The sequence below is a fragment of the Coffea arabica genome, chromosome 8e, assembly GCF_036785885.1.
Source record: "Coffea arabica cultivar ET-39 chromosome 8e, Coffea Arabica ET-39 HiFi, whole genome shotgun sequence".
NCBI lineage: Eukaryota > Viridiplantae > Streptophyta > Magnoliopsida > Gentianales > Rubiaceae > Coffea > Coffea arabica.
The window spans coordinates 51,215,218-51,233,917 of NC_092324.1; the positions used below are offsets into that span (position 1 = coordinate 51,215,218).

The window sequence follows — 18,700 nt, forward strand, 5'->3', positions numbered from 1 at the left end:
GGTAGCAACAATAAAGTCCCGTGACACCTCACGACAGCCTGGCTTATGCATCAACAAAATATCTCCTTTATTCATGTTGCTGGTGACAAACAATCCTGAACGCGCACACACACACATAGATTTCTCCCTTTTTTTTGTTACTTTTGATTCGAGACTTCTTTTTTAAACAAAAAACAAAAAAAAAAAAAAAGAAATTCAAGAGAGCCTCTCAACGTAGAAGGAAGAGCGTGGGGAAACAAAATTAAAAGATAACAATTACATATAAATTCATACGGCATATTATATAGCAAGTCGAAACATTCTAGAAACTGTTCCCACTCCCTCGTGTCACACATTTGCTTACGTGGAAGTACTAGGATTATCCTTAACAATTCGAACATTCACAATAAAGAGCACATTCTTTGGGGGTGAAGGGCTCGGGGGACTAACTGCTGATTAGATTCAATAAAACTGAAAAATATGCAGGCTTGCTTGCAGGGTCCTTCCAAATCTGTAGTTTTTAAAAACTATGATGGATTGAACCCCCCGCGGCCTGCCCCCTCATTTGAAACATAGAATCTCGAATTCAGTAAGTAAATACTAGTACTAACCGTTAGTGCAAGAAAACAAATTAGGAAAATATCAGATCAGATCATCAGAGGGTTACTGCCCCAACAGCACATTCAGACAGATGTTAACAGAGGTACTTGGATTTTTTACCTACAGCCTACCACACAATCCCAGATGTCTACATCAGGCATTAGCAATCTATCATTAGAGCTGAACTACGTTAGGGTTCATACTACTATATACTTATACTACAAGCAACCAGTTTTACGGTTTTTCTACAATCGCTCTCGATGTGCATCGATCGCTCTCAACCTCTTTGCTGCACGGACGAATTCTACGACCACTTGTACCTCGTCCACTTGCTGTCGTGAAAATCAGAATGAAACATAAGAAAATTTTCAATTGTGATGTCAGGGCATGTTGGTCATAATGCAGAGACAGAGAGAACCAACCTGAGAAGAAAAGTGCTGCTGGACAATGTTAGAAAGTTGTTCCTTTGTAAGGCTAGAATTAATACTGGCCTGAAGTCCAAATTGTAAATCAGCAACTTAAGCAGAAATATAAAGTTACTTTTGAACAATTCATAGGAAAAAGAAATCCAGAACTTGGAAAAGCTCCTAGCAAGACGTACTAGCTTGAATCTCTGGCAGTATCTCCACAATGAGCCAGTTCCCAATTTTGCCATGTTCGATCCGCGGTGCTGAAGAAACAAAGGTGGCAAAGAGACAGGTTACTCCATAAGGCAAATATCTTAGAGGCAGCAAAAGAGATATGCATAAGTATTGACCCCAATGACAATGATGGTTGTAACTTCCAAAATTGTTTTAATTGGTAAAACATGATAATGACAAAAGTTGAGCACTTTTTGACAAATAGTGAATTGAGTTTACCAAAAAAAAAAACTATTCATTTAGCAGCTGAAATCCTTTCACTTGTCCTAAGAAAATTAACGACAAAATAAATACACTCTGACGTTGGAAAGAAATGTCCGGAGGAAACTACCGCTAAATTAGATCTTGATGTATTTGGAATGAAGGGCTCTGAATTTAAGCGAGGGGCAATAACTAGCTCTTGCAATACAAAAGACAAATTTCTAGAATGCTGAACACACTTGCCATAACCGTGACAAGGACAAAACCTCCATTTATTGTGCTCACCTGTTGAGGGGCATGGCTATTAGATTTAAGTTCGCTAACACTGTTGCGACTGATTGACTTTGCGGATGCCGATGGAACCAATGGCCTTGCATATCGGACTCTCGCCTTGCTGAGTTTGCTGAACTCAATACCAGCAGCTACTGGAAAGAAACAAAAAAATTAAGAGCAATGAATCACCAATATGAGGCATGGTCAAGGTTTTAGCTTAGCATTTCCTCTTAAAGGTTTAGCAAGCCATTTCTTGCAAAATTATGGTTTCACAAAAATGTTGGAGGATTAGAAAAATCATTTGCCCCAAATAGATTTGTACGTCCACCCTTATTATCTATTAGTAAAGGATACTTACAAAAACGATGACTCTCCTTTTCACCAACTTCACAGCCACTGCTAGAGTCATCAAAATCATAATCATCATCTTCTTCATTCCCAGTCGGAGGTTCCAACACACTCAAAGCATTCCTTTGCAATTTAACTTCATCCCCATTTTTCAAAACCTTCATGATTGGATCATACAAGTACCTTCAGCCAAGTACTCCATAACAACAGGAAAAAGAAGGCGGTAAAAAAGAAAAATACGCAGAAAACACTGAGACTCCACGAGTTCAACATATCCCTTTGTCTTTACATATGAATGAATGTGTTCTTTGTTTCTTGTATATTCTTGCATAAAATTAATGAGATCTATACACTTCACAATTTTTTTTTATTCAGAAAGAATAAAATTTTCTGCAAGGACAATAAAAAAGCAAAAAAAGAATGGCAAAGTTCCCTGAAACTAAAAAGAGAAAATTAGATTAAAAAGCAATAGTTGTCAGACCTCTTTATCGTAGTAGTCCTAGATTGATTGATTGCGGATACTTATGGAAAAACAAACTTCTACGAAAACTTTCCAGGAAAATAAATAAAGGAAAGTGAGTGTTTTTCTGTGTGTGTTGGATTTGTCCATCTTTCAATCAATCTAGGATTGTAAAAGCGTAATCTTGTAGGAGTAAATTTTGTTTGAAGTAGATATGTTCTGTCGTGGTGGTATTACTGAGCTGATATACTCTCTGGTTCCTCAACTTCACTAATTGATTGCCTAAAAAAAGTCTTCTGCGAAAATTTACAAATTCGTGAATACTTCCCAATTTTGTATTGTTTTGGGTCATGCTTATGAGCTCAATATAGGAAAACAGTCACTTTGAAATCAGGAGAACTTCAAAAAAAAAAGAAAAAGAAAAGACAAACATAAATTATACTAAAATAGCATAATCTGGAAAAAAAAAAAGACACTTATCACAATTGAAACGCAAGAAATCAATAATACTAAAACAGAAATAAGATGCAATATAATTCGAGAATATACCAGCCAATGCCAACCACCAAGCCCAACAGCCTTCTTGACAACACCTTGAAGACCCACCAAAACACTCTTGGTCCTGTTGTTTCCAGTCACAATGACTTTAGTATGCCTAGGAAGAACAGACAATTCTTCATCGCCACTCTCCTCGCGAAAGGGTGATAGAACCCGCGAAGAACATAGCTCAGTCTCAAGCATTTCCTCGGTCTAAATTGCTAACTTGTAAAATTAAGAGCTCCAATTGAAGAAAAAAACCTAACTCAATTCATCAACTTTTACCCTCTGCATCTACTCTGTTTCCATTCTCTTCTCTGATACCTTATCTCATGCAGGAGGTTGAATTGAACCAATACGAGAAACAGAATTTAGAGTTGTCCCTTTTACTTAGAAGTCAAAGACCTTTCTTCCGCAGATAACTCCAATTCAATTGCTTGCAGGGTAAGAACTGATCATGGAATTTCCTGAAAAGACCAATCTTCAACTGGGATTCCTGGAAAAAGAAAATTTTCAGATACGTTGTAGAAAAATTTGACAGGCGTAATATTAATTCATGTTAGAAAAGATCTGACACAAACTCTTGAAAGGAATGCATAATAAATCAAATGAACCATCAAAGCATTGAATCTCCTTGGAGTTCACGGACTTGGATTGGTCGTGTTTATTAGTACTACTGTATCATTGATTACCAATCTTACACACACTAGTGTGCGTGCACAGTGCACACAAAGAGACTCGCACACAAAAACAAATAAACAAAATTAATTCATACACCAATTTCAATTCGTCGTAATTTCTCATTTCCATCAAGGAAAAATCCCATATATTTTAAATTAACCGCTCTTATACGGATTCATTCAACGGGAGAACAAAGATCGTCACTTTAATATAATCTAAATTGAGAAGAAGTCTTGGAAAAGAGGAAGCAATAAAGACGGAGGATCAGTAGAAGAATCACTCATTATTAACCATTCAAAATTGTATAATCCAAAAACTTTCCTGATTTCATACTTGCACATTGAGTAAAACACGATTGATTTCATGAACTAGTCCATTTAAACAAACAAAAAGCAGCAGCCCAAAAAAATTGAAATGCATGAAACAGTAAGAAGAAGAGCCTGAAATTGACAATCTTGATTACAGGAAGGCACAAAAAGGAAGGAGAAGAAAGAAAGGAACAAAAGAAGAAGAAAAGACAACAGAAATGGTAAGAAAATTACTCCAAGGGACTGAAATTCGAAACCTCGTATTCAGAAACAAATGCATCAATCTCAAAATGGTGCGTTTTAGTCGACACTACAACAATATGGTCCTACTTCCAGTGCTGGGAGAAGCATTTTCATGGGCTAGAAAGAAAACAAAGAAATGCGAAATTTGAAGCGGAAATTGGGAGAAATGCCAAGAATCTGATGGGAGAAGTATCAGAGACGAACAACAAGAAGAGCAACCAAAAGAGCAAAAAAAAATGCACGAATTTTCAGACAGAGAGAGAGAGGGGCAGAAGAAAAATACATACACACAAAATAAATGCTTACCAACTACTTCTTCTACTAGTAAATAATACTAATCCCATGAGAGAATACAAATTAAAAAGCCACCTTCTTCTTCTACTTCTATTTCTGCTACCACCAGACTCCCTCACTGCTTCCTCAATTCTCTCTGCCGCTGCTGAAAAATGCTCTGCTTTAATTTACTACTACAACCAAAATCATAAGAGTGAGAAATAGGCCCACTTCTTGTACGGTCTGCCCATACATCATCTCTCCCTCATTATTATTACTTAGTAGCATTACTCGGTGTTTTTTCAAAAAAAAAAAAAAAATTGAATTGACCGGTTGTAAAGGTAGCGGCTCCATATTAGTCGAGGATGAAGAAAGAGGAGGGTAGTTGGCGGCTTTGGCTCCATTGTGGTGGGTGCTGGCTGAGTGGCTTAGCCTTTTGTCGTTTGTAACGGACTAGTTGTCCACTTGTCCTTAAATCCTTATCCTTGTTTTCACATGGGTTGATTAATTGCTTTAAAGCCCCTCTTCTTTTTTGCATAAAGTCCATGTTGCTGCCTAGTGATTTCTTTCTAATCCTTGTTAGAATGGATGTAAATTTTTAAACTTGTTTTTTTCTCTGTTCTTTGAGGTTTGGTTTATGTGTGTTTAGTAAGGTCAAGTAGAAAAAGAGTTTTTTATGAGAGTGCACACATTTGAACAATGTTGAGGACTTTATATTATGTGTATAACATTTGAGATAGATGTTCGAGGAATCAAGATATTAAATCTTTATGAATTAAGTGATGTATTGTCTTTTTTTTTTTTAGCAAGTTGGCAATTTTAACTTGAAAAATGATATGACTTTTAGGGATGCTGCTATATCATTTTAAATAAATCTTATATACACTGATGGTATATATATTATCACGGTTGGATATATGACACATATACAAAATTTGAGTTTCAAATTCAAATTCGTATTATGTGTCATGCATCTAATAATGGCGAAAGTGTATGCACTGTCAGTTAGTGTATCTAAAATCAATCTTATCATTTTTGTTAAAATACTAGTCCTTTGTCCATTTAGACAATCTAAAAGACCGCATATATTCATAATGTCATGGCTAGTATTTCTTCTTAATAAAGTATGAGGAGTACATATAACAAATTAGTACTTGCTATAAATTTTAAAGAGTCAATAGGATGATAAAATTATCTTACAGCTTTGTAGTGCAAAATATTTACGATAATTTCAAATAAAAAAGACTGTCTCTACAATAAGGAAGACAAAAGAAACACTTTTTAAAATTTTGATTTAAAAAGTGTGGTTAATACTTACAGATTATGCTATTTTTCAATTTGATAATAATGCTAGATTCAGCATTTAGATACTAAATTATCACATATACTAGAAACAATTGTACTCACTTTTTCGAAAGAAAAAAAAGGTTAAAAGAGTGTTGGATTGAATAATGAAAGACACATTTCTGTGTGGCACCTCACAAGAATATCATAGCGCGTAGTGCTACACTTCCCAAAAGTTTAGAAGCAACAGTATACTTACAAAGCGTGAGAAGCTGGTTTGTTTGGATAGAGTATTATTTGAAATAATTACTGTAACACTTTTTGTGATGTGATGTATGTGAGATAAAAAGTTGATTGGGAATATAAAAAGTTGGGTTGGAAAATGTGTTTATGATGCAAGCGAAATATTATTTGAAATAATATGTGTATCCAAACAATAAAATTTCTTAACCATCGTGATTGTCCGGTAGTATCTCGTAGATCACTAGTTTGAATCCTACCACACTTGCACTCTTGAGCAAGGCTTTACAAGTCAGGAGGCAGATTAATCTGGTTGAGTTGAAATGCCACATTTTGTTGAAAAAAAAAAAAATAGAAGTATATCACGGCTTAAGTTTTATTTTTTGGAATATTATCATGGCTTAAATTCATCACTTTCCCAAGAAATTTCAATGCATCATGTCATGAATGTTGAGCGCTTGGCAATCAGCCCGCTTATAACAGAACACAAACTATTTTGTTATCGTAAAAATCTACCTTTCAAGTTAACTAATCGTGTTTTGTCGGCTTTCTTAACCCAGTCACGGATAATGGGTTGCTTAGATGCTAATCAACCAAAACATGCATATTATTATGCATTAGATTTAAAGTCCAATTCTTATCCATAGCATACCTCTAAAGCCCTGCCCGGCTTCCGGTGCCCTTGCGGAGCTAATAACGAGTTGTCATATAGTTTTTCTATGATCAAAATTTAGCAAATAATCAAATACTAAAATATCAATACATCACCAACTTATTATCCGTTGTAATATCACAATTAAAACCCATAAAAACAATCAAACAAGTGTTATTTGAATACAATCCAACGTCATTAAATAAATATAACTAAAGTAGTCAAGTTTGTAGTTTTGACACAAATACAATTATTAAGTCATTATTATATTTTTTATGGAAAAATATTTTATTGTGTTAAGTGTAATCAAGAATTTAGTATAATTGTATTAGTTAATTTAGTATAGCTAATTAATAATTTCTATTAGTAAACGTGTATAATTAGTAGTATAACTGATAATATTAATTATATTACATATACTAATGTCCATTATATAATACATATAACTAATAATATTATTATTATAAGTTTGTAACTAATTAAATTAAATATTAAATATATAATTATATACATACATATATATGTTTGTTATTTGTTTAACGGGTGATTGGGCGGGGTATACTCCTCCGCCCCATTAGCCTCCTGCAGGACGGGTGCTCGCGACCACCCGTCCCAATTATCATCCCTATCCAAAATAGTTATTATTATTTTTTATCGATACAATAATTCTTATTTTATACCTATTTCTACTTTGTAGTAAAGGAAAAGGGTTGAACCAAAGAGATAAATGGTGAACCAAATAAGGACTGAAAAGAGATCAATAGAAAATTCAAAGATAATTAAAGCGCCACTAGATTAGGCGGGTGCACAAACGTCTGTTGGTAAGATTTTTAGAGAAGTTTGGAGAATAATGCAAACCGAGAGATGCGATCATGTGACCTACATCCATCCGGAAAAAAGTTTTCCAGTCTCTCCTTGATGGCCAATGCAGCCTAATTGGTTATTTGCAAAATAGTTAGTTCCACTAATTATTTCTTGTTGCGAATATGAGAGATGTGTAATCTCTTGAGATTATCTAAATAATTTATAGTACCAGATCATACTTTTATCTGTGCTAGTGATTATAATCCGAACAATCCAAACTTTTATTTATTAAAAAAAAACTTATTATCCTTTCAAGTGAGTGCGTGTGTGTGTTTTATTTTTTAAAATTATGGGGAGAAGTTAGAAGGCAGGTAAATGCCACCCCGAGACAGTTGTGAAATCGTAAGAGGCAACACGGCAAATTACTACATTTGAGATCCCAACAAAATACTAAAAAGTAAAAACCCACCAAAACACCCTGAGAATTCTGCGCAGTGCAGACATGCACGGCAATCTGCCGCCACCAACAACATGATCCAGCCCTCGCGTGATTCTCATCCGGTGGACCCCGGATTATCAAACCAACCTGTCAGGCCCAATTCCGGCAACTCGATCGACGGGCCTGATCCCATCCCACTCTCCATCGCTTATCCACATCCCATTTCCACCTTTTACCCCCGACAATCGCCCTGTGTTTCGAGGACGTAACCGTCATTTCACTATGACGATCAACTCCAGCCTTAACTCAGCCGAGCCGATTCAAAAAGAAATATTTTAACGGATTACAGCCGGTCACCATGAAGACGTGTCGCGATGTCGGATCTTATCCTGACAGGGCCCAAAAGTAACTGTTTGGGTCGACGGGGTTGTACTCCGTAGCTATATTAGGTGTACGTACGTATGGAATGGGAAATATTTTCTGCGTGAAATTTGAAATTCGATTTGGAGTCCGCTCGTTCTTCGAGGCAGCTGGAGCGCACGAAAAAAAATTAAGAGAGAGAAGGGAGAAAGGGTGGGAAGACGAGAGAAAAAGAGAAGGAAAAGGCCCGCCATCGGTTTGCCTTTGAAAGATTTTAGGATTCAAAGGAGAGCAGAGGGTGGGGCTTTGGTAGGCCCACTCCCCACATGCTTTGCATTTATTACTTTCACTCAATCTATATATATATATTTCCTACTTTTACTTTGATTAATTTCGAGTTAGCCCTCTAATGTTTGGGGGCATCGGGTCCGGACAGCAGGAATTAGTCGAGCCTCGTAAAGATTGAACCGGATCTCCCTGTATCGAAAAAAAAAAAAAAGAAAAAAAGTTAGCCCTCTAATGTAATGTATGTAGAGATGCGTACAATTGATTGTTTGCAAAAACATCTACTTTTGTTTTGTTTTGTGAGGTCGAGACTCATTTTCACACCAAAGGACTGCTAGCGTATTTAATGCCAAGTGAATGATACTTGCTACTAGTAATTATTACTACTACTTTCCAAAGATGATATTAGAGCTTTGATATGTTTCTATATATATATATATAGAAAGAGTGATGTGACATGAATTCGTTCCCGTTTATCATAATAGCACATATGAGGGTGCATGTTTTCTGCTTATTTCCTTTATAACTTTAGAGCATGAAAAAAGGTGCTGTCAATTTTTACATTTGTTTGGTAGCCTTTGGAATGTTTATATAGGGCTGTCGAGACTCAATATAATGAGCAGCTCTCTAATACTCATTAGCCCAACGAGCTAAGCTCGAGTACGTGATACAATACTTGTCTTGTCGAGCAACTCAAATGTATGTGTGTGTGTGTAAAATTGCTAAAATGTATATGTCTCTTGGATAATGTACACATTTTATTTATAAGTAAATGAGTTCGAGCTCACTTTTTTTTTTTTTTTTTTAGCGAGTTTCAATTCCCTAAATATTTATCGAGTGGATCTCCCATATTAGATAAGTATCCGATGGAGTTGAAATACAAATAGATTGTTCAAGTTTTAGCTCGAGAAAAATAATATTTGTGCTTTACTCAACCTGTATATGCCCTTATGTTTATTTCTATATTAGCCACTTAGATTCGAAATCCTAATAACATCCTCTTATCAACAGTTATAAAGACAGATATAATGAGAAGAAGGGCAAGAAATGTAGATTAGTTTTTAAAAAAACGTAGATCAGGTTTATTTGCAAACAAGTTAAGACCTAATAATGACCTAATAGCACGTGGTTTCAAATGACAAGCACTGGTAAAAAATCTGTATGTATGTCTGCGTTGTTTGATATACTTTCTTTCTGTCCTTAATGCAGATATTCGGACGAAATTGTGATTTTTATTAAAAAAAAAAATCTTGTAAGTTGATTCGTAAATTTGTATTTTAAACCCATTCCTTGTTCTCGATTGGGAAAGTCAAGTGATTTAACAACTAGCATTACAATTTTTGACAATGGAGCCAAAAATTTTTAAAGAACATTATGAAAATAAAGAAATATAATTAATGTCAAAAAATTAGGCAAATGTTAATCTCACTCTACTTTTTTATAAAGACACTCCCACTATCATTCTATATTATATGATTTTCATTTATTAAACTATATACTAAAAGAGCTAGTAGGAATGTTGTTATAAAAAAAAAAAAGTAGAGTGAGATTAACATTTTTCCAAAATTATACTATTAGATATCCATGTTTGGACCATTTGGGACCAATTTTATGCGGTACACTGCTTTTAATCTTAGGTACAGATAGTCGGATTTGGGGCAGGGACGGTCATCAGTATGACCGTCCCTGCACGGTTAAGGGCCAAGATTTGCCCTCAAAATTTTGTGTGGCTGAGATTACATCATGTAACTCGATTTCCGCGCCAAGTGTGGGGCCCATCACTATCTGTTGTAAAAATACATCCTGTGGAAAAAAAGTTACACGATGTACAAAGAAAGTTACGCGCAGTTGATAATGGTCAAAATTGCCCTGGACGGTTGCAGACGGTTGCACCTGCAACCGTCCGTGCCCCGAGTCCACAGATAGTCATCACCATCAAGTATCAACCCATCGCTGTCGTATCGCCAACAATTGTCAAGAAATAAATGTCAATAGATAATTGTCTCTAATCACAACAGAGAACTCGGATGATGATTTTGATCACCTAAAAGCCATTTTAAAACCTGGAGAATAATTCTGTTGTCTTTAAAGGGTACTTTCTTTTCCCCTACTGACTACGATACAAGTTCAAACTACAATAAATATAAACCATTTTAGGGTTATGGAACTTGTGGGCACCGTTGCGATTGCGAGACACCCTGAAAACATATTACGGTGTAGACTTGCAGTAAATTCACTCCAGTTTCTTCTTACCACCCGGTAGAAAGCTTTCAAACTACTCCAAATTCGACAGGCATTTTGAACAGAACAATTACTTGAAAAACCCAAAACAAGAAAACAACTCCCGACTAAATATTGCATTTCACCAGTTGTAAAATGAATAATCCGTAGGGACTACAGCGTCCCGGAAAATTTTTAGCTAAATTCTGTAAAATGTGTTTCAATCATCTTTTTTTTTTTTTATCCCACAAGCATTGACAGCTGCAAACTTTTCGTGGTTAATCACGCAAAAACATGCATTGAAAGCTAAAACATGGAACACCCGGTGCAAAAATCCTACAGAACATCCCTGGTGATGGCAGGGCAATTGAAATGTATTGATTTCCTTCGCATTAACGGAGCTAGTATTAAAATAGGCCATTACTCAGACAATATGGAAAATACCCACTTGAGATATTAATCGCACTCTACTTTTTGTTAATAGCATTCCCCCTATTTATTTTATCGTATGATTTACTAATAAATGAAAATCATACGATAAAAATGATAGCAAAAGTGCCATTAACAAAAAAATATAGTGCCATTAATAATTCTCCGTTCAATATTAGAAGATGAAGCTCGAAATCATTAAAAAAAAAGAAAAAGAAAGAGTCTATACGTAGTAGGAGAAGCAACCGTTTCATCATTCACAGAAGAATCAACGTCCAGTTTAATAAAAGGACACTCCCAAAGACAAAAGCAGGAAAAGAAAATGAACACAATAAAATCAATAAGCTCGGGAATTGCCCCTACCCCCGGGAGACACAGAACGATCCCTGTATCTTCCATAGGAGTCATTATCGTCACCCCTCCTACCATAGGGGGAGCGCGATCTTCCCCGATGATCCCTATGATATGGATCTCGATCATGGCGTCGACGAGGTGAGTAACTACGAGACCGTCTTGGTCCATATCCTACATAAACCAACAGAAAGTAACTAGTCAAAGCCAACCAAAAATTTCAACCAAGTAAAGCTTGCATGGTTCGTTCCTGTGAATGCAATCAAGCACACAGGAAGACAAAATGTAAATTACCTCGTCTTCCTCTCAGACCTTGATACCTTCCAGGGGTTGGAGTCCGACCACGTTTACGCTTAGCCTGCATAAATGGACAGAATGCACAGTATCCGTTCAAGTTCTGCTAGAAAAAGGATCTCTATTCTCTAACATGCTTTAGGCATGAATAGTATTTAAAGGAGAAAAAAAATCAAACGTGTTGTGTGGATGAGTCCCACAATCTTCTAGCAATTTTAATAGACTATTTTCTTTAACGCTTCCTAAGATACAACTTTATCCTAGTTGAACCCATCTTAGACAACAAATGCAACTTAAAACAGTACCAAAAAAAGAAAAAGGATTTAGTCTAGCAGTTTGCAGACCCCTCAAACTGATTCCTTTATTATTTAGCTCAGGAGCAAGACACAAACCTTCAATATTAAATGCAGACGTGAAAGAAAACCAGAAAAACTGAAGCAGCCAGAATTGTTTACTATACAGATTCTGTTACTGATGAGGTAAAGGAATTAAGGGCCTACAACCCTCTGGAAAATATTCGAGTTGATTCGATGAGTTTCAAACGTCGATGAAGAGCGCATGTCGTGAGGGATATGTTCAACGATTTAGACTTTAGAGCTTAGAATTTGACTTCGATGAAGCCACACAGACCAGACCTGCTGCCACAATCTACCAGGCAACATTTCTGAAGATAAGAATAGCTGGTAATGAAGTACTTCAGTCACATTTTACTACAATGAACACGCTCTTTTGACAGATAGACAGTACCTTCTCCACAGTAATTAATCGACCTTCCATCACCGAACGATTCAGATACTTAATACAACGGTCTGCATCCTCATTTGTTTCCATAGTAACAAAAGCAAATCCACGAGATTCTTTAGTGCGGGGGTCTGTCACTAGATGGCATTCAGTAACCTGAAACCAGAAAGAACAATGAAACAAATCAACCCAAATAGATAAAAGATACTGTTCTTCGTATATATCTACACCACCATTTAGCCAAGCACTAGATTTTCCAGTTTTAGGTATGCGCAAAAAATCAACAGATGCTCAGTTCTGATACTAAGACGACATTTACTTGTGTTAAACCCGCATTACCAGAACCTGTTATAGCAATATAGGAACATTAAAGGTTCAAAAATCAAAGACGTAAGGAGAACAACATATATGGATTTTATACAAGTAGAATGGCTGACAATCTCAACAACCCATCCTTCTTAATACATATCCCTAAAATGTTATGCATTTTTCCCCCAACTCGATTATGGAAATTGGAATTTAAAGATTGCAGACTAACAGAATCTACAATATTAGTTTTGCATTAAAGTTTTCAATAAATTTTAGATAAAACGCGTTCGAGGCATCTAAATTCGCTCATATTCATGTCTCAAAAATTAACCATCATTTGCCCAGCAAAAAAAGTAAGAAAGAAAATGAAAAACAATTTCTACAAGTTGAGAAACACAAATAACAACGTATATTTTGATGAATACACTAATAAAAAAACCATACCTTCCCTTCTCTGTTAAAAAACTTCTCAAGATCACTACTGGCAACCCTTGTGGACAGGCCTGTTACATAGAGATTATTCCCAGGATTAACAGCACCAGCAGAATCACGGCTCCTGGGGAAATATGACTTACATGTCATGTAAAATAATATAAAAAATTTCAAGATAACATGATTGATGTATTTACCTCACAGAAATGTATTAAAAAAATTTAGGCATAGAATTGTGAAATTCTTGAGAACCTTGTTAAGGCCAGTATAAAGTAATTCTAGTGGATGAAACTTGATGCAGGAGACATTTATTTTCAAATGGCCAAGAAAAATATAGTGGGAACAAACTCCTAGAAGATAAATAACCATTTTAACAGAAGCCCTTCTAAAGAATATACTTGATGTAGGCAGTCCAGAACGACAAACCAAGAAATCATTATATATTGATGCAATGCATATAACGAGAAACATGCAATTCTGCATACAAGTACTCAAATTAGGTTGCAACATAAGTATCAATAACTTTTGGGTCTTACAGTTCACATCTATGATTTACAAATACTCTGTGGTTGATTGTTATTCACGGCATTTTGGAATCCTTATAGAATAACTTACCATTCACTCAGAATATATACCTGGAGCGTCTCCTTGGAGACTTTGATAACGATCTTGACCGACGAACCCTAGGTGGTGGAGACAAAGAGCTGCGGGGTGAAGCAGACCTAGCAATACTTATAGTAAAGACAACTTCATAACAGGAGGACCAAATTTCAATGAACAGAAGCTCACGATTTCAATACTATCTTGCAAGAATGGACTCACCTTCCGTCTCTAGCATATGACATCTGCTTTAAACAAAGGAAACAGAGGCCCCAATCAAAACCTTAAAAATTAAACATGATAAAACTGCCCTACTTGCATCCAAAAGTAAACAAAAAGGACATAATAAAAACTAAAATGATATATACAACAATTGATTTACGTTCATGAGCTAATTTTAAAGTAAAATTCTCAAGGTATTTACAACAGAAGAAGGGGTGTAGAAACGAGCCTACTTAAACAGAAGACTATTATTTTCCAATCTTGGTTTGATATCCTTAATGAGCTCCAAATTGGGTTTGAGCTCAATTTGATTATTATTCAAGCTAAGCTCAAATGCGCATCCACCCAAGTAGTACTTCCTAAATGATAGAGAAAGAACGACTTCAAAGTGGAAACCGATTAAACGTCTTCAAAGTTGAGACTGATTATAGTTTATGAGAGAAGAGATAAAGAAAAAAAGGATCATCAAACAAATATGAAGAATGTAAAAGAGAAATTAACTCAATAGTGCAACCATTTTAGACCCCCGAAAGGGAAAAAGGCGTGATTTTGACAAGGAAAAAAAGATGAAATCAGCCTCAAACGATCTTAAAGAGGAACAAAAATATTTTCTTTTTCCCTAAAAGAGCTGATAATATTCATAGGCTTCACAAATTAGCATTCTTTACTTATCAGAAGCTGAAATGAACATTTAATCGGGGGGGGAAAAATAGAAAAGAAAAACAGAGACAAATTTCCTCTAACAGATATCAAATTTCTGTTTCGAAGCAAAAACAAAAAATTCATATGCAGATTTTGTTTAACAAAAAAGTCCAAAAATGGGACGAGATGAAGTGAAGCTGACCTTGATTTCGATTTTAATTTTGATTGAGAAGAACCGGAGAGAGTGAAGATGAAGCCCTAGCGCATGAGTAGGGTCGTTTTGTGGGTGAAATACCGAGTCAAAGGAATCATCCCATAGAGTGAATTCCGTTTTTGGCCCTCGTGTTGCCAAGGTTGAGCGAGTTTAATTATCTGTAGATTAGTTTCTGCCCAAAAGTTAAAGGAAGGGCAACTTTAGGTACCCCAACCTTAAAAAACCGCCAACGCATGTCGATTGGGGCTACCTTTTCCTAAAGAATTTGCATGTTTATGTTTTGAAACTCAGACCGACGACAATTATGGTCAAGGTTAGGGGTCAAGGTTAGGGGTCAGTGGTCAATAAATTCGATTCGATCGAACTTATTCAAGAATTGGATGACGTCCTCATGATGTCATAAATATATTTAATTTTAAAAATTAATATATTATGTAAAAATTCTAAAAATATATTAATACTAAGAAATATATATTCAATGTATGCTTGATGTTTCTAAAATACTTTACAAGAAAATACAAATAAAGTAGTATAATTAAGTAGCAATTTATGCAATTTATAATTTAATGCATATTTAACAAGCTTAGAACCTTCGGTTACCGTTTGGCAAAAAAAACAAGTTTAGAACCAAATTGGAGGGCTTATTTGAAAAGTAATACAAAAATTTAGGGCTATAGTTATAAGTTCTAAAATGTTTCTAGGTGTAATAATAGTTTTCTAATACTCTAGGGGTCAACTCATAAAATCTATAAAATATTTCTAGGTGAATTTTTTACTTTTTTTTTAATGTTTTATCCCTTTTTTAACTTAGATCTTCCATTGGAGTTGTTTGAGAGAAATTTATGATAAGATATGTGAAAAGATTTAAGAACAGTTAAAATAAAGAATCAAAAAAGGAAAATAGAAAAGGTCAAAAAGGAAAGATGGAAAAAAAACTTGGTTCGAAGGTTCTTTCGGTTTCCGGTCAAACTCGATTTTTGACCTATTTGACTGAGTTTTTGTTTCACGGTTTTTTTAAGACAACTTAGATCGGATGCCTACCCGATTTTTGGTTCAATCGATTGAATTGGTTGGTCCCGTCCGAGTTTCAAAACACAGGTTTGAATCTCCGTATGGATTTGAGCGGGTAATAATTAGATAATAAGTATAACTGGGTCAACCCATTACTCATCAATTAAATGAGTGTAATTGGGTACCATTTAGACCTATTCAAAATTAATAGGTAGGTTATTGGTGAGTAGATTTGGACGAGTCAACATAATTAAGTTGTGACCTCAATGTTGAGTTGTGTTAGTAAGTAATCTCTACTTAGCATGCATGTGACTATGCCCTGTTTGGAAAACTAGTTTTTTACCTAGTTTTTCTCTTACAAGTTTTTAAATAATTTTAACTATAGTAACCTAAAAAAAATTTTCAAAAATTTTAAAATACACATTTCAAAATATCAAAAAACACAGAAAAATTTCAACTCTTTTCCTTTTTTCTTCTTCCTCGCCTACCTCAACCAGCCACCACTTTCACCGTTGGTTGACATTCTTTCCGGAGCCGGCAAAAGTAGTTTCTCTATTTTTTTTCCTTTCTCTCCTCCCTCTCCCTTTCCTCCTTCCTCTTCCTCTCCCCTCTCCCCAGCCACCTCTCTCTTCCGTTTCCCTCCCCCTTGGGCAACTAGGAGAGGGGGAGAGGGAAGAGAGGAGAGAGAGAGGGAGAGGGAGAGGGAGGGGTGAGAGGAAAAAGAAAAAAACGGTTGCTACTATTGCCGTCGTCAGCGGCAAGTGAGTTGTGAGGTGAGGGAGAAGAAGAGGAGAGGAAAGAAAATGAAAAATAAAGAAAGAAAAGGAAAAGGAAAAGAAAATAAAAGGAATTTTACATTTTAAAATTTTTTCTACAATAAGTTACAATAAAGTTTTACACAAATATCCAAAAAACTCATTTGTCAAAGGGGGGCATATGACTCTAAAAGCATGCTTTGACTGTAACAGTGACTAAAGTCAAAACCATCCCAACTTTTTGTTATTAAGAAAAAAGAAAAATTCAGACAAATAGTTCATCATATGGTGACCTTGTATATTTTATGTCACTTACATATAAAATGATGATTTTTCATCATTTTACATATTGGTTTCGTATCTTTTACGTCTCTCACTATGAAATAATGAATTTTCGTCTCTCATAAATTGAAAAAAAAAACATATTTTTAGTCCCTTGGTTTATTTTTACTAATATTCTTGTCGGGAAAAAAAATCATATGTTGCTCATGTTTCACAAATTTTGAGATAAAACCAGAAGATTGAAGGGAAAAAGAGAAAAAACTATACATTCCTCATAGTTTTTTCTTCCTTATCCTATTTTTCTAGTCAATAATGGCAATGGCCACGGTTACTTTCCATCACCGTGCTAATGCTGTTGTTGTCGGTCGGCAACTTTTTTATTAAGTGAGTTTTTTGAGTGTTTGTCTAAAATTTTATTGTAGATCACTGTAAAAGTTGTAGAAAAACTTTTGTAAAATGAATTTTTTTTCCTTTTCATTTTCTTTCTTTCTTTTTCTTTTTTCTTTTTTTTCTTTCTTTCTTTTTTCTTTTCTTTCCTCCCTTCTCACTTCTTCTCCCATCCCCTTCCCCTTCCCTCCCCTGTTCCCTCTCCCGAAACTGCCGATGAAGCAACAAAAGAAAACTCTTTTTTTTTTTTGGCTTTTTTACTCTCCCCCTCTCCTGCCCGCCACCCCTCCCTCTCCCTCCCCCGCCACCTCTCTTCTCCCTCTTCCTCTCCCCTTCCCCCTCCCCCTTCTCTTGCCCGCTAACTCTCCGTCCTCCCTGGCAGATGAAGCAACAACAGAAACCTTTTTTTTTTTTTGCAATTTTCCCTTTCCCCCTCTCCACTTTTCCCCCGCCACCCTCACCCTTCCCCGGTGCAATTTGGTCTCGTGACCAGATCGGCTAGACGGGGAAGGAAAGGGTAGTGGGGGAGGAGTGGGGGAGAAGGAGAGGGAGAAAAAAAGGGGAGGATCAAATCGGGCAAAGGGGAAGGATGGTGGGGAAGGATGGTGGGGAGAGGGAGAAAAAAAAAAAGGAAGACCGGTACCGGAAGAGGTGATCGGCGCCGAAACTGGTGGCGGAGGTGGTGGTTGGCGACGGAGGTGGTGGTGGGTTGGGGTGGGAGAGGAAGAAGAAGAAAAGGGGAAGGTAAATTTTTTTATGTGTTTTGGGTATTTTGAAGTGTGTAGGTAAAAAATTTTGAGAAGTTTTTTTAAATTACTATAGCTAAAGTTGGTAAAAAAATTAGTATAAGACAAACTTGAGTAAAAACTCAAGTGCCAAACAGGCCCAAAATTTCACAAAAATTTAACTTCCCACTCAAGTTTTAGTATAGAATTTGATTTTTGATATTTGTTTTAACAAAAAATAAACAAATGTTGGTAGAAAAATAGAAGAAACATTGTACATTGAATTTGATTTTGGTGTTAGTACCGTATTTTTTATAAAATTTTACTGCTAATAGTAAAAATAATGGCATATTTTTTCGATATTAACTATGCCAAATTTTACCTATCACTATTTTTTTTAATTTTTTACCTATTTTTGTTCTTTTTTTTTTTTGCAAAAACTAATGTTAAAATTAGATTCTACGTGAAAAACTGAGTG

General features: G+C 35.6%; 2 protein-coding genes across 8 annotated transcripts; both read right to left on the bottom strand.

The window, feature by feature from the left end:
- Positions 1-596: 596 nt before the first annotated feature.
- On the bottom strand, positions 597-4,825 carry LOC113704286 (uncharacterized). 6 transcript variants are annotated; one of them, XM_027226089.2, is made up of 7 exons: positions 4,578-4,825; positions 3,052-3,535; positions 2,053-2,200; positions 1,707-1,843; positions 1,181-1,249; positions 1,002-1,070; positions 597-911 (listed from the first exon to the last, which is right to left on the bottom strand). In XM_027226089.2, exons 2-7 carry the CDS (start codon positions 3,241-3,243, stop codon positions 825-827), a joined length of 702 nt encoding a protein of 233 aa, XP_027081890.1. In that variant the 5' UTR covers positions 3,244-3,535; positions 4,578-4,825; the 3' UTR covers positions 597-824. The 6 variants fall into 6 exon arrangements, with proteins under 6 accessions (XP_027081890.1, XP_027081888.1, XP_027081887.1 ...); XM_027226087.2 differs by having other exon boundaries at positions 1,707-1,846; positions 4,641-4,824; XM_027226086.2 differs by having other exon boundaries at positions 1,707-1,846; positions 4,578-4,824.
- A 6,630-nt stretch (positions 4,826-11,455) lies between these two features.
- On the bottom strand, positions 11,456-15,359 carry LOC113704374 (serine/arginine-rich splicing factor SR45a). Of its 2 annotated transcripts, none has more exons than XM_027226253.2 (7): positions 15,051-15,359; positions 14,207-14,229; positions 14,020-14,088; positions 13,397-13,508; positions 12,650-12,799; positions 11,903-11,966; positions 11,456-11,782 (listed from the first exon to the last, which is right to left on the bottom strand). In XM_027226253.2, the coding sequence occupies exons 2-7, from the start codon at positions 14,227-14,229 to the stop codon at positions 11,595-11,597; spliced, it is 606 nt and encodes a 201-aa protein (XP_027082054.1). In that variant the 5' UTR covers positions 15,051-15,359; the 3' UTR covers positions 11,456-11,594. The 2 variants fall into 2 exon arrangements, with proteins under 2 accessions (XP_027082054.1, XP_027082053.1); XM_027226252.2 differs by having other exon boundaries at positions 14,020-14,106; positions 15,051-15,355.
- Between the last annotated feature and the right edge of the window lie 3,341 nt (positions 15,360-18,700).